At 35.9% G+C, this 24,907-nt stretch overlaps 3 protein-coding genes and 1 long non-coding RNA gene across 7 annotated transcripts in view; 3 read left to right on the top strand and 1 right to left on the bottom strand.

Moving 5' to 3' along the window:
- Positions 1-24,907, bottom strand: part of LOC148905479 (uncharacterized) — a 98,288-nt gene that overhangs the window by 46,012 nt on the left and 27,369 nt on the right. The window contains exon 4 of the long non-coding RNA XR_016121655.1: positions 19,755-19,845. This is a non-coding gene — a long non-coding RNA (uncharacterized LOC148905479). The remainder of the gene's footprint in view (positions 1-19,754; positions 19,846-24,907) is intronic.
- On the top strand, positions 40-3,073 carry LOC148905484 (uncharacterized). The gene is made up of 5 exons (XM_089039742.1): positions 40-235; positions 370-521; positions 1,503-1,534; positions 1,607-1,762; positions 2,038-3,073. Exons 1-5 carry the CDS (start codon positions 119-121, stop codon positions 2,694-2,696), a joined length of 1,116 nt encoding a protein of 371 aa, XP_088895868.1. The 5' UTR covers positions 40-118; the 3' UTR covers positions 2,697-3,073.
- LOC116307062 (uncharacterized) lies at positions 4,295-16,477 on the top strand. 4 transcript variants are annotated; one of them, XM_089039731.1, is made up of 8 exons: positions 4,295-4,939; positions 5,325-5,557; positions 13,281-13,446; positions 13,595-13,728; positions 13,849-14,003; positions 14,562-14,596; positions 14,796-14,948; positions 15,172-16,477. In XM_089039731.1, exons 1-8 carry the CDS (start codon positions 4,630-4,632, stop codon positions 15,642-15,644), a joined length of 1,659 nt encoding a protein of 552 aa, XP_088895857.1. In that variant the 5' UTR covers positions 4,295-4,629; the 3' UTR covers positions 15,645-16,477. The 4 variants fall into 4 exon arrangements, with proteins under 4 accessions (XP_088895857.1, XP_088895859.1, XP_088895858.1 ...); XM_089039733.1 differs by having other exon boundaries at positions 4,296-4,939; positions 13,281-13,419; XM_089039732.1 differs by having other exon boundaries at positions 4,301-4,939; positions 15,175-16,477.
- On the top strand, positions 16,618-19,857 carry LOC148905483 (uncharacterized). The gene is made up of 7 exons (XM_089039743.1): positions 16,618-17,325; positions 17,816-18,042; positions 18,793-18,925; positions 19,086-19,255; positions 19,363-19,508; positions 19,594-19,627; positions 19,735-19,857. Exons 1-7 carry the CDS (start codon positions 16,974-16,976, stop codon positions 19,735-19,737), a joined length of 1,065 nt encoding a protein of 354 aa, XP_088895869.1. The 5' UTR covers positions 16,618-16,973; the 3' UTR covers positions 19,738-19,857.

Below are 24,907 nucleotides of genomic sequence, written 5' to 3'. Positions count from 1 at the left end.
AGAACTACCATCAACAATACAAATACAACCACGGCTACCATCATTACCTATAACAAGAATTACCACTGCAAAACCCAAAACAGCTCATAAGAGGACGTCACAAGAATCAGGTCAAACAATGACAATTCCAACAACCCGGTCATCAATTTTAACTGAGCCTGTTTCATCGATACCTGATCATACGCTTGGACATATAAGTACTACCAGGACAAAGTACAGTAGATCATTTACTGCAGTAAGAGACGTTTTGTTTTAAAAAAAACACTTGTCGTGAGTTCTTAAATGTGTTATGATAGACCTTACCTTGGTTATTTTTAGACTGATAGAATCATTTTGTGATATAAAACTAGCTACTCTTAAATTTTGTAGACAACGTCTATCTCTGTGAAAACTGACCGCAAGAAAAGTGCTAGTAAAGAAAAGGATAAGAGTGGCCTAATCATCGGGGCACTTGCTGGTATTATCCCACTAGCAATCATAGTAATTGCCATTATGGTGCTGATAAAGATACGTAAAAAGAGGTGAGCAATCAGTAATTGGTGATATTCCATAACAAGTTCTTAACACGATCGCGTTGCTTACAACAATGCTGCCCCTTTTTAAACCCCTGTATAAACAACTGATATATATGTATATGTATATGTTTTGTGGACGCGGGGTTTCCGTGTCTCAGTGTATATATGTATATATTATGCTTAATTTTCTCAATTCTTATATTTATACTTTTAGGTTCTCAATCGCAAATTTTAATTTAACAGATCAAAAACAGTTTTCCGTGTTTGATACTCTGATCAAAACACGTGGGATGTTGAGAGAACACGAGAGGAGCGTAGGAAACCACGACGCGTAGCGGAGTGGTTTCCAGCTTCTCAAGTGTTCTCCCAACATCCCAAGTGTTTTGATCAGATTATCAAACACAGAAAACTGTTTTTGATTTGTTTTATAAAATAACAAACGCGCGAAAAGATCGAAAAAAAGCAAATTCTAAGTAAATTCTCCCTACGTGCAGTCTTATTCAAACTGACCAATGAGCGCGCGCGATAGATTAAAAATGACGGTATCGTGTTTTGATACTCTCATCAAACATGGTTTTCGACCAATCATAGCGCGCGTAGTATCCCAATTATTTTATAAATAGATTTTATAGTTTAAATTTTCAAAGATTTTATATTGCTGATCACCGGTTCATACCAGCTGTTCTTTCGTGTCCAGCTGATAGTTGTTTTTTTTTTAAATCAGGATAAATAAAGATATTATTATTACTATTACTATTATCATTATCATTATCATTATCATTATCATTATCATTATCATTATCATTATCATTATCATTATCATTATCATTATCATTATCATTATCATTATCATTATCATTATCATTATCATCATTACCATTATTATTATTATTATTATTGTTATTATTATTATTATTATTATTATTATTATTATTATTATTATTATTATTATTTTACTCAACTAAAATCAACTAAAATCGTACGCAGGAAATCCAATGAGCAAAGAACAGACACTGTTGGTGAGTATAAATACAAATGTTTAAAATGTTTGTAAAACATTACAGTAAAATTTGATTGCATTCTCATAACAGATAATGCAGGTTACGGGCGAGGTGAAGATAATTCCTTGAGGTTCAACCGTAAGTCGTCACCTGATGAGGACGAATATTCGTATGCTTACAACAATCCTGCCCCTTTTGTGAAAATTAACAGGCAAGACCTGGAAAGTCATATTAACAATGATCAAGGTAAAAGTGAATAACAGTGTTGAACAAGTGGAAGGGCTTTTTACCCCTTATCTAGTTATTTTGATGTCGATAGCTCTGGTATTGATATCGATATTTCACTAATACAGATGAATTTATATTATCGGTATCGTTATCGATAAAAATCAAAATCATTGATATCAATTATGAGTTTATCTAGATTCCATAATTATACTGGTCATGGCAAGGAAACACGTCAGTAGATATTAGGGTTAGAGATTTATACTCACTGCAGGATTTTTAATTTCAATTATTAGAACCAGGAAGTTCTGTGGTAAATCACGTTTACGGTCAAACGGATAGCCTAAATCAAATTGCATCTGCACCCTACGCAGAGGCTCCTGTATACAATACCTTGGAAGAGGCAGTATACGCTAAAGTTGACAAGTCAAGAAAAAAATGCCCATTCGATTCTGATGCTCCAATCTATAACACTATTGAAGAATCTGAGTATACAAAAGTTGATAAAAGTCCAAAGCCTAAACTAAAAGAGAACCACAACGAGCCTTTGTACAATGTCCTTGAGGGACCGCAAACCGATGATACTACCCTTGAAGGGCTGAGTGATGAGCCTCCTTGTTATCAAGTACTAGAGGGACCATTCTCGGAGGGTGTTCCAGTGTATGATGTACTTGAACGGCCTGAATCAGCTGAGGTTCCAGGATCATTCGAAGGACAAAATCCTCGTGTATATGGAGCCCCTCATAAACGAGATGTCCAAGTATCTTCCGAGGAAAATATCGGGTATGATGACATTCTTTACGATTCTGTTGGTGGCGTAATCAACGACCAAGGAGATATCTATCAGGAACTCAATCAAAGTGGTCAGCAGAATTCAGATGTGTACCAGGAGCTGGACTACCCAGACAAGACAATGTATTTGAACGAACTGAATCAAACCCATTCTAATGCATGACGGAACTTGTTTGTTGAAAAATGCTTCTAAAAGCGAATGTAAATAACGATCTTAGCACTAGCATGATCAGTATAGTCAGATCAAGATATTATTCTACGCATCCTCTATATTCTAATCATCAGTAAATTTTATAGGAAAATCTATTGGATGACGAGGGAATTCTATGTTTAAGTACGATATCGAATTTCCAGTGAAATTCTTTAGAATTCCAAGTATAACAACAAATTTTCCTTGAATCGCATTGCGGAAAGATTGAAAATACACTTATATACATGAGGTTTCTGATTTATTTGCGGGAATACACGACTAACAACCATTGCAACAAAAAAACAATTGTAATTTCAGTTTTTCGGATTCCATACCCTATATTTTTGAAAGATTTTGTTTTCCTTTGTTTGTTTGTTTTGATGTGAAAGAAAGGGGGGAAATCAATCTCACATGCACAATTTCATGCAATTCCAAGAAAAGTATTACACGCTCACATACTTCATCTCTAGACAATATCTGGCGAATTAATAATAACGTATGTAATTCTACTAAAAGCTTTAAAGTATATGATTTCAGCTTAATATAACGGAACTGAGTATAGAGGCACGTTCACGTGACAAACGTCTCAGTAGAGCTGTAAGGTACTCAAACAACAAGCACGACTCAGCTAGAGCTACGTATCGTGGTCCTAAGCTGTGATGGCCGATAGCCTTTGTACTGAAACACACTGACGAGCGCAAATATATTGCTTATACACCTAATTCAAAAAACGTTGTCATCGCCAAAGGCGATAGGCAATAGCAGATAGGTGAAAAGCGATAGGATATATGTCATTTCAAGATTCAAGAATAGCTGGAATGACTTGTGTTTGTTCTTCTTCTTCTCGTCAAGAGTATGGACCTTCGTGCTGAGAATGATTCGGTCTTCTTTGTATTCAACGAAACCATTTCCATGACGGAATGACCTATCGCCTATCGCCTTTGGCGATGACAACGTTTTTTGAATTAGGTGTAAGCAAGAAAACGTTTATATTACGAACACATTACAAGTAGAATGAATCCTAACAAACCATTGGACGAGTTTAATGCATTAGCTCTCTATTTGGATGATAATGAGTAATGACAATTTATCTCGCATCATAAATCACTAAGTATTAATAAAAATCTGTCACGAACGATTTCGCTTGTTAAGACGGAACTTTCAGCGATTCAAATCGTCCACCTTCAATGGACGACAAGTAATACCTGTTTTCGTAAGCCCAAATCATATTGGAATGCAATTCTGTAATTTCCGCATCGGCATGAAACTTGCTATGTGCACGTTGTTTGGATTTCCTGTTGCTAGATCAGGTTTCTAATATTTAGCTTGACGTCACACTTATTCCCATTGAATACGTGTTCATATTTATACCTATGGTACGTATGCTTGTATTCATATTTACGCTATAGCAATATTTAAGACATAAAGAGGAGTCTCTTTTTTTGAGGGATGGTAAGATGGAAAAAAGGAAACTAAAAAGGAAACATAAAAAGCTGAAGCAACTGTGGATTAAAATGCGATATAAATCTGCTGATTATCAGTTTCAAAAAAAAAAAAAGAAAATATTGGAAAAGGAGTTGCGCTTCAAGTACTTTCGGTGTTTTGAATCGCATAAGTAATTATTTTTATTCAAATATTGTAAAACCCAAAGCGGAAAATCAGCGAATCAAAGAAGACAGGATGAACTAGCTAGAGTGCCGTTGCTTCCCTAAAATGTACCAGTGATGGAAGTATATTGGTAAATGTCAGTAAGTTGTTCACTTTTTTGAACATTGTATCGTTGTACATAGAGAGGAGCCATACGTTTTAAAGATCAATAACTGTGAAGCAGCCTCTGAAGGTATGACAGAGATAATCGAATAAGAGGATAAGATCTACAACAGCGAAATTTATTGATTACTTGGTGATGATGTGTTCTGTATTTCAACGAATATTATTCTTTACATCGTTGTGGAAACTGCTTCATGCGTTCGATGAATTCGTTGAAATTGAACGCCGTGATATAAACTACACGCATGAAAAGTGGGTATACCAACCAGACACTTTCAAGATTCCATCAACAAAGTGCTCAAGTGATATTTCAGTATATTGTGGAGCAATGAGTGGTCATAGTGTCGGTGGATGTAAATGTGAGTGCAACAGCGAAAGAACAACGTTTGGATTCTTCGATGATCAGTGGAACTGCACAGAAAACTCTAAAGTTCGCCAGTATGGAGGTATTAAATTTCAGTAAAAAATGTTTTTATAGCAGTATTTCTGAAATCGCTGAAATAGAAATACCTTAGTTGAGAACTAAACGTTTAGTAAAGAAATGTTTTGATACATTATGAAAGTGCTGAATAAAAGACACGGCAGGAGAGGAACCGTGCATGTTTCAGCAAGGGTGGCTGGTGGTTGTAGACTTATTGAGACGAGGGTTGGGAAGGACAACCTTAGAGGCCTCTCAAAAGATTAGAAAAGGAATAAAGGGGAAGCTAAAGAAGCATGGTACATCTATAAGAACCATCTAAGAAAAGCCGCCTATTCAAGGCCAGTCCATAATTTTCACTAAGTTGTCACTAAAATGCATTTGCAATTTCATTCTTTTATTCAACCATTCAGGATGTTCGCTAACACTCTTGCGTAACAGAACAGTAGACAGTGCACTTATAACAGTACCCTTGAATATGGAAGCTGATATTCCTTACGTGATGCGAACTAATCTTCAAAGATGCTACATTATTGCATTCAAATCAACGTATTTGCTGTGTAATGGATCGTGGAACATACTAAATAACGATTTCGTGAACAGCAGGTTCTTAATCGTGGAAAGTGAAAATACGCAATTTTTTACAGTAAGTTTTTAACAGAGGTTGTTGCAAAAATAATTCACATTTTAAGAACCCGAAATCGAAAAAAAGTATATAACTAACTAGTCATTCTAACTAATAAAAAATTCAGTTTAAGAGGACAACATCGCATTTGAAGTATAATGACACCATGAAGGGAAGAATCCTGAGGATGACAATAGGGTGCTACAATAAGTCGCGTAAAAATACACCTAAATGTCTATTGTTGAAGATGCAGGGAACAACGAAATGTAAGTATAACGCCTCGTATGAGCAAAGTAAGGAAAACAAAGATCTTCAATTGCGATTGCTTTATGCGATTCAAACCGTAGTTCTTCTTAACCCTTCACATATTGTGCATTCATGCTTCTAAACATGAAGTATCTTGATTTTAATATATATATGTTATTTACCGGCCAGGAGGTCCGGATAGGGAAAAACTGTGCCCGAGGTCTTGAATATACGGACCGAGGCCGTTAGGCCGAGGTCCGTTTTCAAGACCGAGGGCACAGTTTTTCCCTATCCGGACCGACTATAGGACGGTAAATAACTTATTTATTTTTTTCCCGTATTTTTTTACTTTTTTTTAATCGTGCAACGTTGCTGTTATTATTTGAAAAACGTCAAAGATAATGGATGGCAATATTTATTGAAAGAAAAAAATTTGCATACGTTGTAAGGGAAGTAATATCATTAAAAAAATATTTTATTCACTGAGTAATAACAATATGATCAAGTTGAAAAATTAGAAAAAGTGAAAGTAATTTATTCACATTTACAAAAAAGCCAATAACATGTCATGTCAATCAAACGATTGAGAAACCGTGCATGCGCACTGATATGGATCAAACAACAAGCACAGCAGTGCTACGATGACTTAAAAAAGAGCTTTTATCAAATTCTAATTCGTTTAAGAAATGCACAAGATCACATCAGAAAAAGCTTAACTGCAGATGGGTGCATTAAATTATATCAAAGTCAATGTCTACTGCGATTCAGAGTCATCACTTTCAAGAATTCCTCGCCTTTTGGCTGGTTTTGGTGCTTGCACGTGTTGATGAACGATGTTCACAGTGAATGAGCAGCCTTCAACTCTACCAATGGACGAACCAGGAAAAATACCATAGCCAAATGGTCCACCCTCTGATGACGAACTTGTGGATGTACTTGGCTTGGCATTGATATCTTCAGAGCAAGAAACTTCTGTTGTATTGGCAGCCATCATAGAGCGGCTTGACTGTTTTGACCGACTGAGAGTCAATGACATTTCGCGCTGATGAGTCAACGAAGCTGTGCTGTAAGAGTCGAGGCTTTTGAGATTCTTATGTCCACTCAGCTGGGCTACGTAGTTTGGTGGAACTCCAGCATCCATCAAGCGAGAAATGAACGTTTTCCTTACACTATGGTTGGACACATTACCTTTCAACCCTACTCGTTTGGCAGCTTTCGAGAGAAGATTTCCAATCTCGTTTTTACCGAGTGGAGTTTTGCAATACCAAACATTTGAATTTTGCATTCGTTTATGCTTGATAGCCAGGTAAAACGGAGAGTCTGGATGAAGCATTTCTTGTGGTCTGTGGCTACGGAAGGCTTTGTAATATTTTACTGGGCAGCGCTCATTATCAGAAGCGTAAGCGTTTGGCTTGAATGCACGATTTCCTTCGCCCTGTCGTGTTTTTGAGCCTCTTTCTGTGCCCCAAGTTAAAACTTCCTTTCCGGTAACGCTGTCAACATTCAGGGAAACATCTCCCCACTTCAGTTTACGGCTTTCATCGCGAGCACGGAAACCAAAATGTAGAGATAGGAGCCACCATACAGTCCTTTGAAGAGACTCAGGATTTTGCTCGCCAAACTCACCAGATGCAAACAAGAGGTCTTCTTCTTCATCTGTTACACCACGGGCTGCTTGAGGAAGATTTCCCTTGGCCTTTACTTCAGCCAGTTGTTTCTTTTTAGACTTTAAAGCGTCTCTTGACATGGCAAATTCTTGATCTTTAAATATATTGACTGTGGACTGCTTATCATTGAGGTATCTCTGAAGACTTCGATGGAAAGAGGTTAGTGTAGAGGGCTCGTACGCTTCGCCATCTTTCTTTTGTATCTCGATGAAGAAACGACAGATCAACAAATTTAGCTTTTGTGGAGGTATGTTTTCAACTTCTGTAGTTTCTCCCCACTCGGACAAGTATCTTCGCCACACATTTAGGTCATACTGAGTTTTCTTAATAGTATTTTCTGGACGCTGAGTCTGTATGAAACTTTGGACGTCGTCCACTGAAAAACTTTGCTTTTCTCTGGTTTTCTCGCTTTCGTTTTCATTGTTTTTGTAGTCCAAAGGATAATAGAATTCGCTATCACTATGCTCGTCATCAGACATCTTACTGAGATAAACGTGACTGTAAAACAGCGTGTTTTGTAGAGAAAATAAGTGAATAAATATTGCCAGTAAAAACAACAAATTGCAATACTTGTTTTGTTGTTTAGCGGCCAAGGATACCGGACCGCGTACCAGGTGAAATTGAGGGGGGATCGGGAAAATTTTGGTAGGAAAAAGGAGTAGGGGATGCACAATTTTTGAAAGAAGCTACAAGCCTTGCTTAGGGGGAACCGTATTTTTTTGCATAACTTTAAGGGGGATGTTGAGAATTATTCTGGACATTTCAATCTTCTACCTGCCATCCCCCCCCCCCCCCCCCCCCCTCTGCCATACATTATGAACGCAGCCTTATATAACAAAAACAACAAAACATATAAAAATCAATACTTTTACAATATTGCATAAAGATGATTGGGATTAGTAACGCATTTTATCGAAATAATTATATGAACATTTATATATACAGAATATATATGTACGTATGACGTGTATGTGTGGAATATGTGAATATAGAATATTATGCGCATACATAAACATACGTATATACTCGTAGAGTGCACGCACTAAAACCCTGAACATTAAATAGTACTAATTAGTACTATTTCATACAGAATCCTTTGTTTTCTATTGCTTAATTATCACTATTTAGTGCTAAAAATTAGTATTTGTTTCACGGATTTAGTGTGAGCACTCTAACTTATTTGGAACTAAGTTGATGTGCAACTATGTACAAAACGCCAAATAAAATATGTTTGTCTGTCTATAAAAAGTTTATACACTTATTTCAAAAAAGTTAGTCACCTGAAAAGCTATAAAGCTGAGGCCGACAAGGATTATGGGTAGATTCATTTTACACGTTCAACCGCTTGATAACTGTTCATTGACTTGCGAATCTTTTACGGGTTATAGTCTCACCTCTTCTGAGCATCATCGAGCTGCAGTTTGTATTAAAAAAGCATTGTATATATATATGCTTCCTTGATATGAAAAGTTTCCCATGATGCTCATATCAGTGATCCCAGCTTTCTAGGTTTTTGGTGACTAACTTTATTGAAATAAGTATATACATTTATCTCTGAAACGATAATTAATATAGATCTTAGACTTGCTCCAGTACTTCTCGGTCGAAGTTACCGGGAAGTACTCCAGCGAGAGAGATGGATGCCTGGGTTGGTGTGAAAGATTACTTTAATTATTCAACACGATGACACAACAAGGAAAAATATTCAAAAAAATAATCAATGTCAAACCCTCCTTTGGGGTATTGGTATTTGTTATTGAATATAGGATACTTTTATCAAGTTAGCGTTATTTACCAAATGTCAAAAGTAGTACGTAGGAGGACTAACTACCACAATGTGCGTATTTTCGTCAGAATGCAATTTTCATATATCTTCTTCACTAGGAGCCGAGAAGCAATTTCATCTATACCAGCTTTATCTCAAGAGCAGGAACAGGACTTGCCTATTTGTTCAAGCTTATCTGATATAGCTTCTTGCGTTTGACGGGTAACGAATCGACTGACTTATTTCTGTCTCTTCGATCATAGCTACACGGACCTCCAACTATAGAACTATTAAAACGAACAAACCACTTCATGTTTATACAGTGCTTGCTGAACTTTCCCATGGAAAGATGGCACGTGATTTTAATCATTGCGGCAGTCAACTCAATGTTAGTTTCATGCATTATCAAAACAATGTTTATTGAAGGAAATTGCTATTATTAAATGCTACTGGATTAGTAAAACCATATTTTGAAAATCCAATGAAAGAGCTGCTAAATAAAATAAAGTTAGTTCACTGATATATTTAGTTTGAAAGTTATTGTTCGATTTTCATCTGCGTGTTCATTTTACTGACAAAGCATGCTTTGTGTCACGCAATAGAATGAGTTAAGAAAGTATGTGATAAAATTTGTTAATATTTCGCAATTGAAATGTGTTGGATATTACTATGATGTCTTTTTCTTGGTTTGATCCCTAGTTTTAGCAAAATTTAGCGATGGAATGATTGCAATTAAAATTATAGTCACGTCGGTGGAGGTAACGCAACAAGTTGTTTACGGTTGAAATATCGCGAAATAAAGATCGTAAAAAGACCTCAACGGAAAGCTAAATATGATTTGCCCAGAGATTTTTCTTTTGAATCTGATAGAAATACATTAGATAATCCTCTGGGTGTAGGTTTTGAATAATTTGGTATCTCCGCACATAGTTTTTATAAGCAGTATTTTAAGGCCTTAATTTGCATTTTTAAACTTTGGAAAAAGTGTACACGGTAGAAAAATTATTTCGAATCTTAAATCGCCAAATATTCTAGAATAAATACAACGAAAAGCAAGAGGAATACCTATTCCTTCGGTAAGAAGTACCAACCGAAAAAATTGTTAAGTAGTTTAGCTGTAGGATGCGCTTATTTTTGTACTAAATTCCTTTACCTCGTCGGTCATTTTTCCCCCCTGCATTTGGGCGAAATCTATTTTCGTAAATTTCGTGGGAAAAAAATTTTTTTTTTCAAAACTAACAACACCTCGATTTATTTTACACTAAGGGCTATCTAAAAACCAAATATGAGCGAAATCGATTTTTTGACTTGTGCCGATGTTTGGTCGACTCTTACAGAAAGTCGCTCTTAATAATGTCAATTTGGTAATCACTATCGAATCCTATAATTTGATTCGTTAAAATCATGGTGCAATTTAAGCAATAATTGCAATTGAAACAATAGCCTTATTTTGAAACATTTATTGCACCATTTTGCTCCGCTTCATTTATTTGAACCAATTACAAGAGAGATATGTCATTTTCTAACCAAGATTATTTCTACCTTTCTTTATCACTTCTAACCAAGATTGTTTCTACCTTTCTTTATCACTTCTCATTTTATTTATTCAATAAAAGCTTAACACTATAATGTTTGTGATATGACAAGACTGCACATCAAATTGGTGGCTGGCTATCGTGTTCTTATAGTATAGAGCCCCGTTCACGTGACAAAAGTCTCTGTAGAGCTGTACGGTTCTCAAGCAACAAGCAAAATTCAGCTAGAGTTTCAATAGTATTGTATTCCTAAGCTGTGATGGCCATCAGTCTTAGTACTGAAACACATGGACGTGCGCGTATATACTGCTTATGTATAACAACGTTTATATTGCAATCACATTACGTGAAGTAGAATGAATTCTAAATACAATTAGACGAGTTTAAAGTGTTAGCTGTCTATTTGGATGATAAATATGAGTAATAAAATTTCATCTCTCATCATAAATCACTAAATACCACTAAAAATCAGTTATTAATTTTGCATTGTCGAAAAGAAACTTTCAGCAAGTTCAAACTTCCACTTTCAATGAAAGAGAACACCCGTTTTTATCAGCCCAAACTTCAATAGAATGCACTTCTGGAAAACGGGTGCTCTTTGTCTGGATATGCTGTTGCTAAATCAGGTCTCTAATATTTTGATTGACGTCACAATTATTCACATCGGATACATGTACAAACTTGTACATATGTAAATATGCATACGTAATTGGTTCCTGACACTACACCAATGCTTAAACGCACAGAAGGAAATTCAAGCAAAGGTGCATCGAGTCTCGAGTCAAGGATGCGAGTACCGTGTCATCTCAACCTCAAGGGTCCTCGTAAATAAAAAACCAAATGAACGTGTGCTTATAAAATTGTCCTTTTCCCTAAGACTTTACCCCATACGATTACAGATAGATATATTAGGAGCTAGAGGTTGGGAAAAGCGTCTACTGTCTGACTTGCCGGTAAATTTTCGAAATAGAAGTCCATATTTTGTAGAGGTTCGTGAGACAAGAACATTTTGAGAGATGTTACACGGAAAAACGACAGCTAAAAGGAAACATAAACAGCTGAAGCAGAAGCGGATTAACATGCGATATAAATCTGTCGTTATCAGTTCACAAAAAAAAGAGAATTGAGCAAAATGGCTTGCGCTTCAAGTACTTTCGTTTTCTTGAATCGCATAAGCAATTTTTATTCAAATATTCTAAAACCAAAGCGGAAAAATCAGTGAATCACAGAAGACACGAGGAAATAGCTTCCCTAAAATGTACCAGTGATGGAAATATATCGGTAAATGTCAGTAAGTTGTTCACTTTTTTGAACATTGTATCGTTGTACATAGAGAGGCGCCATACGTTTTAAAGATCAATAACTGTGAAGCTTGCGGCCTCTGAAGGTATGACAGAGGTAATCGAATAAGAGGATAAGATCTACAACAGCGAAATTTATTGATTACTTGGTGATGATGTGTTCAGTAATCAAACGAATATTATTCTTTACATCGTTGTGGAAACTGCTCTTTGCATTGAATGGAACGATTGAAATTGAACGCCATAACATAAGCTACACGCATGAAAAATGGGTATACCAACCAGACACTTTCAAGATACCATAAACAATGTGCTCAAGTGATATTTCAGTATATTGTGGAGCAATGACTGGTCATAGTGTCGAAGGGTGTAAATGTGAGTGCAACAGCGAAAGAACAACGTTTGGATTCTTCGATGATCAGTGGAACTGCACAGAAAACTCTAAAGTTCGCCAGTATGGAGGTATTATATAAATTAATTAAGTGCAAAGTGTTTATATAGTAGTATTTCTGAAATAGCTGAAATAGAAATACCGTAGTTGAAAACTAAACGTTTAGTAAAGAAATGTTTTGATATGTTATGAAAGTGCTGAATAAAATACATGGCAGGAGAGGAACCGTGCATGTTTCAGCAAGGGTGGCTGGTGGTTGTAGACCGTTATTGAGACGAGGGTTGGGAAGGACAACCTTAGAGGCCTCTCAAGAGATTAGAAAAGGAATAAATGGGAAACTAAAGAAGCATGGTACATCTATCAGAACAATCTAAGAAAAGCTGCTTATTTAAGGCCAGTCCATAATTTTCAAAGGACATCCTGTATCACTGGATGTACCAACATGTTCAGTTGTCAGTAAAATGCATTATGTAATTTCTTTCTTTTATTCAACAATTCAGGATGTTCACTAACACTCTTGCGTAACAGAACAGTAGACAGTGCACTTATAACAGTACCCTTGAGAATGGAAGCCAATATTTCTTTCGTTATACCGACTGATCTTCAAAGATGCTATATTATTCCATTCAAATCAACGTATTTGCTGTGTAATGGATCGTGGAACATACTAGATAACGATTTCCTGAACAGCAGGTTCTTAATCATGAAAAGTGAAAAGACGCAATTTTTTCAAGTAAGTTGTTAACAGAGGTTGTTGCAAAAATACTTCACATTTTACAAAACCTAAATCGCAAAAAAGCATATAACTAACTAGTTGTTCTAACTAACGAAAAATTCAGTTTAAGAGGACAACATCGCATTTGGAGTATAATGACGCCATGAAGGGAAGAATCCTGAGGATGACAATAGGGTGCTACAATAAGTCGAATACAATTATACCCGACTGTCTATTGTTGAAGATGCAGGGAACATTGAAATGTAAATATCACGCCTTGTATGAGCGAGGTAAGGCAAACAAAGATCTCCAATTGCGATTGCGATTCAAACCGTAGTTCTTCTTAACCCTTCACATATTGTGCATTCATGCTTCTAAATATAAAGCATCTTGATTTTAATATAAGTTTTTCTTTTCCAAAACAACATTATATTCCAGGTCCTCAGTTTTATCTGCCACCATTACCTAAGCCAACAACGTCACCATGGACGATCCAAACCACCTCAGAAACAGGCACCAGCAAAACCGAATTCCAAACACACAGTATTAGTACATCCCAGTCAACTACTATGGTAAGTAAAACTATCCCTAGTCAAATCCTTGCATTAGTTCATTATAAATAAATGAATACTTGGAAGAGTTTATATGCCGCAACTAGCATTACAAAGAAAGCTCTTTTCCTAATTTCTTAGGAATCCACGACATTTATTAATAACCGCAAGAAAAACGCAACCGAAGAAAACGATGGTGGTAACATTTGGTGGATCATTGGGGTAGCAGCGGGAGTGATTGGATTAATGCTGATCATTATTGCCATAGTGATTGTCACGAGACGGCGAAAAAAGAGGTAGCAAATTTCGCCCAAACGAATACGATATATAATGTTATCTTCTAGGTTGGTGTCAAAATATTAACAAATAGGCGATTCTTAAATCATTATAAAATTGGAAAATAAAACAACAAATGGTTAAAGAATCCTATATCTATAAATAAAGAATATGACATTCTTATCAAAGATAAAGACTGTATTTGTACCTGATGTTGTATAATGTGAATGCAAGGGCACTTCAGGAGAATCATCTGAAATCTCGAATATCAGCAAAGTCACAAAGAGCGCAGCTCAACTTGGATAATACAAACACTGAAATTCATTTCAAACTGTATATAACTTGAATATGAGCAGTCGATTTTATAGTAGGCAGTAATCCACAAGAAAATGAAAAGTCAGGGCCACTTTGGAAATCGCCCAGTTCTTTTTGTTACACGTTTAGTAAATAAAAAACTACTTTTTTTGGTAATGAAATTAATTAAAATAATTTAATTATGATAATGATTGTGAAAATTATGTAGTATGATATACCCTGCGAGCAGAGTCTCCTAAATCCAGAGTCTCCTTTTCCCACAGGAAAGTTGCAGCAGCGAAAAGTAAAAAAACCGTTGGTAAGTCAAAATTGGTTATAACTATTATAACATAGTGTTAATATGTCATGCACAATATTGATGCAAGAAGACATAATAGTATTCAACTATACATACCACCAGGCCACGACCTATTTGTGGTGCACATTATTCAAGCAATGAGATATAATGGTATATCCAGCGTTACTTCCAAAAGTTTTTTTGGCTTTATTTTTTTCAGAAAATGTTAGTTACGAAAAAGGGGTTGACAACTCCTTGAAGATGACTGACTGCGATGGTCACAAGTCACTGGACCAGGATGAGTACTCGTATGCCTATACGAATGCAATAACACTTGGCAGAAGAAACATGTCGAATGGTCACCCTAATAAAGGTAAGTCCTCGTAAAAGAGAAAGAAAAAAGTTTTACTTGAATTTTGGTAGCACTCAGAATCCGTCACCTGAAGCTGATAATGGCTACTTGGTTTGGTTACGAATACGCTTCCTAGTCAAACTATTCCTATTAGCCATTCCGAGCAACGTGGTCATTCAATGATCGTCAATTTCTAGTCAATTGAATTAGCTAAATTAACAGAAATAATTTCGTTTTATTTCATAAGATCCACAAAATACCGTGTCCAATGATGGTAAGGTTGAGGGTTTGGACAAGCATGGTTCTGTATTTCATCCCAGTGCAGGGCCTGTTTTCAAAGTACTTGAAGCTCCAGAATATGCTGAGGTTAATAATCCCAAAAAAGAAGTTAAAAATCGACCTTATTTTGATAGTGCAATGTACAACAAAAAGGTAGTAAAAGCGCAAAAACCAAACAGCCAGAAAGAGCCTTTGTACAATGTCCTTGAAGATCCAGGATCTTTGAATGAACCTCTCGAGGGACGACAGGCTCCTTGTTATCAGGTTCTGGAGGAGCCATTTCCAGGGGGTGCTCCATTGTATGACGTCATTGCGCAGCCACCATCAAGTGATAACACAAGTGATGATACCAAAAGAAATGTTAAACAAGCTTGCAATTATAGTGTCACCTTATATGATTCCGTTGGGGAAGTAATCAATGACACATCTCATATCTAAGGTTATCTATCAGGAACTCTATCAAAACGATGAAATGAATAAAGATGTGTACCAGGCCTTGAACAATACAGATAATACAAGCACTTTCTTTGAATCAGCTCGAGATATGGTGACATTCAAATTCTTGAGCATTATACTTGTTCCTTTTGTAGGTATGCATTCCAGAAAGTAACGGATGAGCTTTCCCTGGTATCGGCAACAAACGCTTTAGTGATAACCATACTCTAAATGTCCATAACTTAGGCGAACCTTGCAATGACTTAAAAGTTCTTGACTGTAGATCCGTTTTCAGCATTATTTTACTCATAACGCCTTAATGTGTCTCTGGTTTTGAGTGTTATAGCGAACAGCATTCAAACAGGGATTTTGTCGACGACTACATCATAAAACAAGTTATAGTAGATTACGGTACGAATGGTTTCACTTTTTCTTGGTCGCCGTTTGTCCCGGCAAAAACGTCGATTACATAGAGCCTTTAAAACTAGAAAGCAAGTGTATGGTTGATCACATTTAATAAACTAGCATAAATCAGGTATATATGGAATGATATTGATGAAGGCTTACATTATGATAATTTCTCCTCTAGTTCTATTATGAAAGCCATTAAAAATATTAATTCAAAGTTTTTGATTCAAATTAATGCACTCCTGTTAATATCGTTCTTAAGGAGACCTCATAAACAGATACGGCTAAAAATATTGCATAGCACAACTGAAGACAACTTGTCAGGTCTTCTCTATATCTTAAAATTTGAAGTATTCATATGATTTTTGTATTTAATGTAACAAGAAGCACGTCACGGTTTAAACTAATAAAGTGTCTCGTCATTTCAACTACTGAGGGTACTTGATAGATTCTCGTGAAGTGGCTTACATCATTTCTGGTTGATGTGTCAGTTCTGACTGATTGACTTGCATCTCTATTATGCGGAAAAAGATGCAAAACACGAAATAATACTACAAAAAACCTATTGTCGAGTCAAACACACCGCCTCACGCGAAAAACAACAATTTACGAATTTAATTGGTCATGTTAAAAACGTATTTTTATGATTTCTTTCTTACATGTTATTTGGTTGGATGAGCAGGTTTTATGTAAATTTCATACTTCTTCCTGAGCACCTTTACATTGACAATATAAGGAAAAGAATCCCCAAACCCAGGCTGGAACGGAACTGCCATTAAGTGCTGTTTACGACTAAAGAAAAAAAGGAAGTCTTTCTATCTGACAGTAACTACAAAGTGTACAAATATATCATTATTGCCCATTTATTTTCTGTGCTCCACTCTTTCTCATCTCATTATTTGATCCTTGGGACTTCAAAACTAAATGAAGAAGACAGTGGATTCCGTAATATTTGAGCTTTTAGTAATAGTCTTTATCTTGTTATGGGCAGAAGTAATTCGAGCTGAAGAATATGTCATCATACAACGAAAGACTAGCAAAATTACTGGAGCTACAACCTTGGAAGCACAGCCCGATCGGTTTATAATACCTTCATCTTTGTGCTTGGGTAATGGTTCGACACAGTGTGAAGAAATGCGTGGTTCAAGAATTAGTAATTGCACATGTGAATGTAATCATATAGCAAGTAATAGTAAATATTTTATTTCTTCTACATTTGGATTCGACGGTAGGAGATTGAAGTGCTTAGAAAACGCTAAAGTTCATGAACGTTGGGGTAAGTCGGTTCATGTCCTTACAATCACATTAGTTTCTTGGTCTTTGAATTACCTATTAACAACATTTTTGTTTTCAAGCATTATAACAGGATGCCCTCAGCAATCTCTGTGCCAAATTTCATAGTTTTATTGTACTTGTCACGATTATTTCACTATACCACCTGACTATATTAATTTCATATCATATAAGGTCATCACGGACAGAGCCATCAGATCTAGAAGTTTTTAAAACCTTTTTGACTTAATCCACCAGAATCCATGGCTTATGTAAACACTCGATAATGATACCCGAAGATATCGAAACTTCGAGGACCCAATGCAGTGGTTATATATTTCATTTTCAAATGCTTTTTACTATTCAACCCATATAATATATCACGTCAACTTTTAAATTTACTTTATTTGACGTTTTTCCACTTTCTTTTCTTTTTTTTTTTTTGTTTTTCTTTTTTTTTTTTTTGTTTTTGTTTTTGGTTTTGTTTTGTTTAGGATGCTCAGTTATACTTAACAACTGGGCAAATGACAGTGCTCTTATAACCGTTCCAAAAGTTGGTGTTGCTAATTACGAAATCCCGACGCAATTTCGAGACATTCATATCTATAGGGCCACTTCGAAATATCAGAAATGTGATGGCAGCTGGGGGGATCTGGATTATGACACATTTGTAAAGAAGAGATTTTCCGTACATGAAACAGACAACAAAAGATTCCTTATGGTAAGAAAATTCCTGTGCTTAAGCAGTAACTATCACTCATCAATACATAAGAATCATGGGATATTCATTATGTTAATTGTGATAATAATAATAATAATAATAATAATAATAATAATTTTACGCATGATATAATCTATTTCTTTTACAAATTTTAGATTTATATTATTTTTAAAGTATTTCTTATGTTCTGCATTTACTATATAGTCTGATGTATATCGTAAATGATTGTAAGATTTGTAAATATTTTATTGTTGAGCATTGATCCAATTGTAAATAGTTTGAACACCCATAGGTTACGTTTACGCGCCCTATGTGTCTTTGCCTCGCATCCAGATGTTTAATAAACTGCATAATGATAATATTAATAATGATAATAATAATAATAATAATAGTAAGCTGAACTTTTCACATGTTAAAAGAAATGATGACATTGGATATTCACTATGTTTACAATAATGATAAGCTGGACTTTTGATATGCATAAGATAAATGATAACGTTGGAAGGAAGATAGAAAAGAAGAAAAAAAAAACGTCATAGTAAAGCCCCTATAACAAGTAAGAAATACTTTAGTTGTCGTTTGGACTGTGATTTGTCGCATAGAAAAGGGGCATTCCATGGTTAAGATTAAATTCGTTTTACAACTCACTTTCAAATTTCTCACTGCTTACAGATACATTCAACATCGAGATACAGTCATCAGATCAATGTTATGTTCATCACAAATAACGATATAAACTTCCCTTTTCAGTTTAATTATAGTGGCAATTCTTCTCAGCCAATTATAAGTGGACGAATTATTACACTTGGAGTGGGTTATCATAACGCGTCGAATATGATAATACACACTTGTGTTTTATTAAAGATGCAGGGCGAAATAAAATGTAAGTATTAATTTACAAATGAATCTAACTTGTATGTTGCACATATATACCACTGCGCAATTTTTGTGAATCTGTCTTAGAGAGCTATCAAAAAAAAAAATTAATGTCTTCATGGGCGTTAAAGAAAATTCTAATATTTTCTTATAACTAAAAAATGTAGGTCCGTTCTCGCTGTCACTACCAACTGCAGCACCCTCCACAACAGAACCACCCTTTTCGTCAGCTACAGTTGAAAGTAGTTTATCAACCTCTACCAGAAGTGCCAACAATCCAAATATACATACAACCAGCGGCGGCCCTTCTACAACTATTATGTCAACCGCAACGAAGGTTAGTATCTGGATTTCAGTACTCAATACGAGAGGACCTCTGATGATATCATGTTTTATTCGCCTCATTTTAAGAATCGATCCATAACAGCGCCTTTTAATCAACAGACATCAGCACCGATGGTAATCAAAACCAGTGCTAAACATTCAAGCTCCAATGACCGCAGTGGTTTGATTGCAGGCGTATTTGCTGGAGTCATTGGCTTACTTGTGTTAGTTATTGCCATTATACTCGTGAGAAGACGAAAGAAAAGGTAAGGCCATATTAAATAGTTTTGGTTTCGAAACTCTTGCAACTTTATATGAACTTTGCTAACATTTCTTATTAATAACATCTAGGGAAACTGTCGCAAAGAAGTCAGGTGTAGTTGAGGTAAGTTCAGATACACTTAATGGATATAATATTTCATTCCCATTTGCATCTTATATTATGATTAAATCCAAGATACTTATACATTATTCATCATGAATTACTTTAAGTGAAACAAAATGGTACTAACCGTGTTCAGCGATCCTTGGAAGAACAAGACGAGTATTCGTATGCTGATATCAGTGCTGTCTCCATCAATAAACAAGATGTGGTTCACCATCCTAAAAATAAAGGTAGAAAATCGGATAAATCCAATATTCAAGTATAATTTTTTTTTTTTTTGCAAAGTTTCAACACGAACATATTTGATTGGCTGTGATCAAGGGAGCACGTTAAAATTTTGATTGTGCTGGTTTGTCTTCGATTTTATTGCACGTATTCTAAAATATACCAGGTGTTCCTTGTAGTTCTTGTTTACATGCGCGCGCTACACTTCATGGCAGGCTTTCCTTGCTTTGCGGGCTAGCGAATTTACTCCGAAAACCGACGAATATCTTGCGAGGAGCGGAGCGACGTGTAAAAAAGGAGGGGAGTGAAACTGTAAACCACGTGACCCTTTTCAGCCAATCAAACAATCCAAAATGAAAATATTTTTCGCTCTATGCTGGTAGCCAGAGGAGGTTCCACTAGTATCCCAGAATGCACTGTGTTTGATACTATATTATCGCTTTTTCGTGACGTCATCACTTTGGTTTGACCGGCTTAGAGTGCACAACAAGATGGCGGTGTTCAGACTCGGCAAATGCTTTTCAAGATATTTCATTATTGTATGTTTATTGCGTTTCAAAAGATGATTTTTCTGTTTGTTTACCCGGCCTTGAAGGAGTACAAGTCGTTTTTAGACTCGTTCACGTCAGTTTTTTGGAGAAATTGAGAGAGAGACGTGTCGCTCTTGTTCCAACAACAACGAGTGACAACTCTTCGATGGATTACTTGTTCAATAACGTCCGTAGCCCAGCTCTTATTCGCCTTACTTCTACATCTAGTGTAGGAGTAAGTAAGGTTTATTAAATATTTTTGTTTTGTATGAAATCGCCAAAAAATATCACCTTTTACGAGTCGCGTTCGCGATAAATTGTCGTAAATATACTTCAATTGTGACTGTCCAAAAGACTATAAATCATGGGTCACTTTTGGTCATTTCAAGGTTTTGCTTTTCCTAAATATCTGAATGACACATATTTGTTGCTTAAACTTAAAATACTCAAATATGTGAAAAGCAGCATTTACTTGATGTACCATATAAAATCCAATATGACATCACGTATGACACCGCGTGACAAAGTGAACTCGAGCGATATAACTCTGACAATTGGCGCAAAACCAAATAAATATGTATGTAGATTAAGAGTATTTTTAATAAACAATACAAGTTCATGAGTCTTTACCTCGTACAGGTCACGTAACGGCTGCTACGGAAAGTGAAAGTCGCACACCGCTACAGACGAGTAGAAAGCGACGCCATATTGGAAAACGAAACTCGCAAAGTAACTTGGGACACTAGTGTATCCTCATCTGGCTGGTAGCAGTATCTATACAAACGGATTACGTGACAAATTCAAAAAAATCACGTGTAACGTCAAACAGATGAAAACAAACAAAATGGCGTTCTTGAGCGAAGAGCAAAACAAAGTTTTTAATATCGTAGAAAAAGGTTTTAGTGTGTTTATTAGTGGAATAGCTGGAAGCGGAAAATCATTTTTAATTAGATATATTTTAAAGGAGTTTAGAAAGGGAGCAAGCGGTGTTTTTATCACCGTATCAACGGGCATTGCGGCTCAAAATATAGGAGGATCGACAATACATTCATTCGCCGGCGTCGGAACAGGAAAAACTCGGCTAACGAACTGGTGAACATAATCAAGAATAATCCTACTCCTGAAAAGTTTGCCTGATCACATGGCTTTAGCCCTTTTTCGTTACACTCGGTCTTGTAAACTAAATATGCCTCCGTAGTTTTGATAGCTTCCCCATTAGATACTTATATTAAGAACACATTACAAGTAGAATGAATCCTAACATACCATTAGACGAGTTTAATGTATTAGCTCTCTATTTGGATGATAATGAGTAATGACAATTTATCTCGCATAAATCACTAAGAACTAATACAAATCTGTCACGAACGATTTCGCTTGTTAAGACGGAACTTTCAGCGATTCAAATCGTCCACCTTCAATGGACGACAAGTAATACCTGTTTTCGTAAGTCCAAAGCATATTTGAATGCAATTCACTGTAAATTCCGCATCGGCGGAAACTTGCTACCTTCTCGTTGTCTGGATTTCATTACACATTACACTAAAGCTAGAAAGATATACTCGTACAAGTCAGAATATAAATTTCTATGGATAATTTGTGACATCGAAAATCTTCAATTCAGGAAAAATATAGCGAGGGAAAGCGAAAGAAATCCACAATCTAATGAAGGTAATGCGTGTATTTCTCTGAGCAATTCACACATGCATCAAAAAGAATAAAAACTATAAAAAAAACACCTCGACAAATAATTTATTTCTAGGATCGTGAGTATCTTTTTCATAAAGGGCCACAAGTTTATTAGTTGTACAGTATTAAGTGCTACCCCCCAAAAAATAGAGTGTTTACTTACTTACTTACTGCTTCACTCATACACTAATGGTTTATGTATGACGATTCAGGTCAAAACTATTGTAATTTGAACCTGAGTTTAGAGCGGAGGGGTTGGGTTGGGTTACCAGATATGCAACAACTTTATCTTCAAAATTGAATCAAATCACAGAAGCGATTTGAACTGTCTGTATTTTCACAGTATTTTCAACACGCCTCTGAGGCAAAAGTGGGTATTTACCATTACCCACCAACTAATTCAGTAAAATCGTGTCTCGATTTTGAACAATTCTTTTGACCTCGCTCTTTAATGAAATGATCATTAGCATACATGTTTTGTTTGCTAGATGGAAGCCATGAGATGTGTACATATGAAAACGCAATACCGATTGGAAGTTCTAAAGATCGACTTCAAAGCTCTCTCGGTAATTAAAAAAGGGATATATTCAAGAAAAACAATGAAAGTGAATTTTAGTACCTATTTTGGACTAGTCTTCTGATTTATGAAGCTGGCAAATAACTAGTTTCTCCTTAGTTGAATCGACCAAATATTCATGGCAGTTTTTCATCTAGGATCAAAGTTTGCAATGATCAGGGGCGGATCCAGGGAGGGGCAAACAGGGGTTGTAGCCCCCCTTCAGTCATATATTGTTTTATTTGATCAACGTAATGGATTTGAAGTAAAATGAGCCGTTACTTACAAGTCAAGCTAAATTCGGTGAAGACCCCACCCCCTTATATTTTGGCTGGATCCGCCCCTGAGGTGCGTTTCTTCTGAATCGGCGTTACCAAAGTAATGATAAAACATATTCTTGGAATCTGTACTTCTAAAGGGCCTTTTTATTATTCATGTACTATTAAATCAAAATGATTTGCCTACTTAAAATAAGACGTGAATCAAAACTTCATGTTGAAAATAGGTTCTTACTCTTTAATATTGAATTGCATTCAGAAACGTTATTCGAACAGCTCTCTCCCTCTCTCTCTCTCTCTCGACTCCGTCTCTCTCTATCTCTCTCTCTCTATCTCTGTCTTCAGAATTTTCGATTGATTTTTCGATTGTTGTCTGATTCACAGATCCCATTCCAGATGCTGATTACGTCAATCACAGGAACCCTGCCTTTAATGTCTCTGACGAACTGGTTTACGAAAACTCCAAGGCTATCAAACAAAAAGAAGGGATGACCGAAACTCTCGACTCGCCAATGTACTCTTCCCTAGTAGGGAATATTCCTCATGTATATGCTTCCCTCAAGGGCCTTCACAAGACACACGAAGACAAGACAGATACTGAGGTCACGTGCACATCACAAAATAAGGAAAACAGTCTTTATCAGAGCCTCAATACTTTTGGTCAGCACAGTCATGGCGAATATCAGGCGCCAAAGTACAAAAAACAGAAACCTGACAATAAAAACGAAAATATGGCAATGTAATTAGTTCTCGCTAAATTCAATATTAATAATGTAAATTTGGTAATCACTATCGAATCCTATAATTTGATTCGTTAAAATCATGGTGCAATTTAAGCAATAATTGCAATTTAAACAATAGCCTTATTTTGAAACATTTATTGCACCATTTTGCTCCGCTTCATTTATTTGAACCAATTACAAGAGAGATATGTCATTTTCTAATCAAGATTGTTTCTAGCTTTCTTTATCACTTCTCGTCATTTCATTTATTCAAAAATTAAAGCTTAACACCGAGTATAATGTTTGTGATATGAAAGGACTGCACATCAAATTGGTGGCTGGCTATTCTGTTCTTATCTAAGTATAGAGCCACGTTCACGTGACAAAAGTCTCTGTAGAGCTGTAGGGTACTCAAGCAACAAGCAAAATTCATACAGAGTTTCAAGAGTATTGTATCCCTAAGCTGTGATGGCCGACAGTCTTATAGTACTAAAACACACTGACGTGCGCGTATATACTGCTTATGTATAACAACGTTTATATTGCAATCACATTACATGAAGTAGAATGAATCCTAAATACAATTAGACGAGTTTAAAGTGTTAGCTGTCTGTTTGGATGATAAATATGGGTATTAAATTTCATCTCTCATCATAAATCACTAAAAATCACAAAGAATCAGTCATTAATTTTCTCTTTGCATTGTCGAAAAGAAACTTTCAGCAAGTTCGCACTTCCACCTTCATTGAAAGAGAACACTCGATTTTATAAGCCAAAACTTCAATAGAATGTCTTTCTGTAACTTTCGCATGGCAAACGAGTGCTCTTTGTCTGGATATGCTGTTGCTAAATCAGGTCTCTAATATTTTGATTGACGTCACGACTAGTCAAATCGGATACATGTACAAACTTGTACATATGTACATATGCATACGTTGGTTCCTGACACTACACCAATGCTTAAACACACAGAAGGAAATTCAAGCAGAGGTCCATCAAGTCTCGAGTCAAGCATGCGAGTACCGTGTCATCTCAACCTCAAGGGTCCTCGTAAATAAAAAACCAAATGAACGTGTGCTTATACAATTTCTGATTGTCCTTTTCCCTAACACTTTACCCCATACGATTACAGATAGATATATTAGGAGCTAGAGGTTGGGAAAAGCGTCTACTGTCTGACTTGCCGGTAAATTTTCGAAATAGAAGTCCATATTTTGTAGAGGTTCGTGAGACAAGAACATTTTGAGAGATGTTACACGGAAAAACGACAGCTAAAAAGA

Source organism: Actinia tenebrosa, unplaced genomic scaffold, assembly GCF_029948245.1.
Source record: "Actinia tenebrosa isolate PJP-AT-01 unplaced genomic scaffold, QUT_ActTen_1.0 PGA_scaffold7__59_contigs__length_16204524, whole genome shotgun sequence".
Lineage (NCBI taxonomy): Eukaryota > Metazoa > Cnidaria > Anthozoa > Actiniaria > Actiniidae > Actinia > Actinia tenebrosa.
The sequence above is the reverse complement of the archived record's forward strand: the minus strand, read 5'-3'. Positions and strand labels throughout refer to the sequence as shown.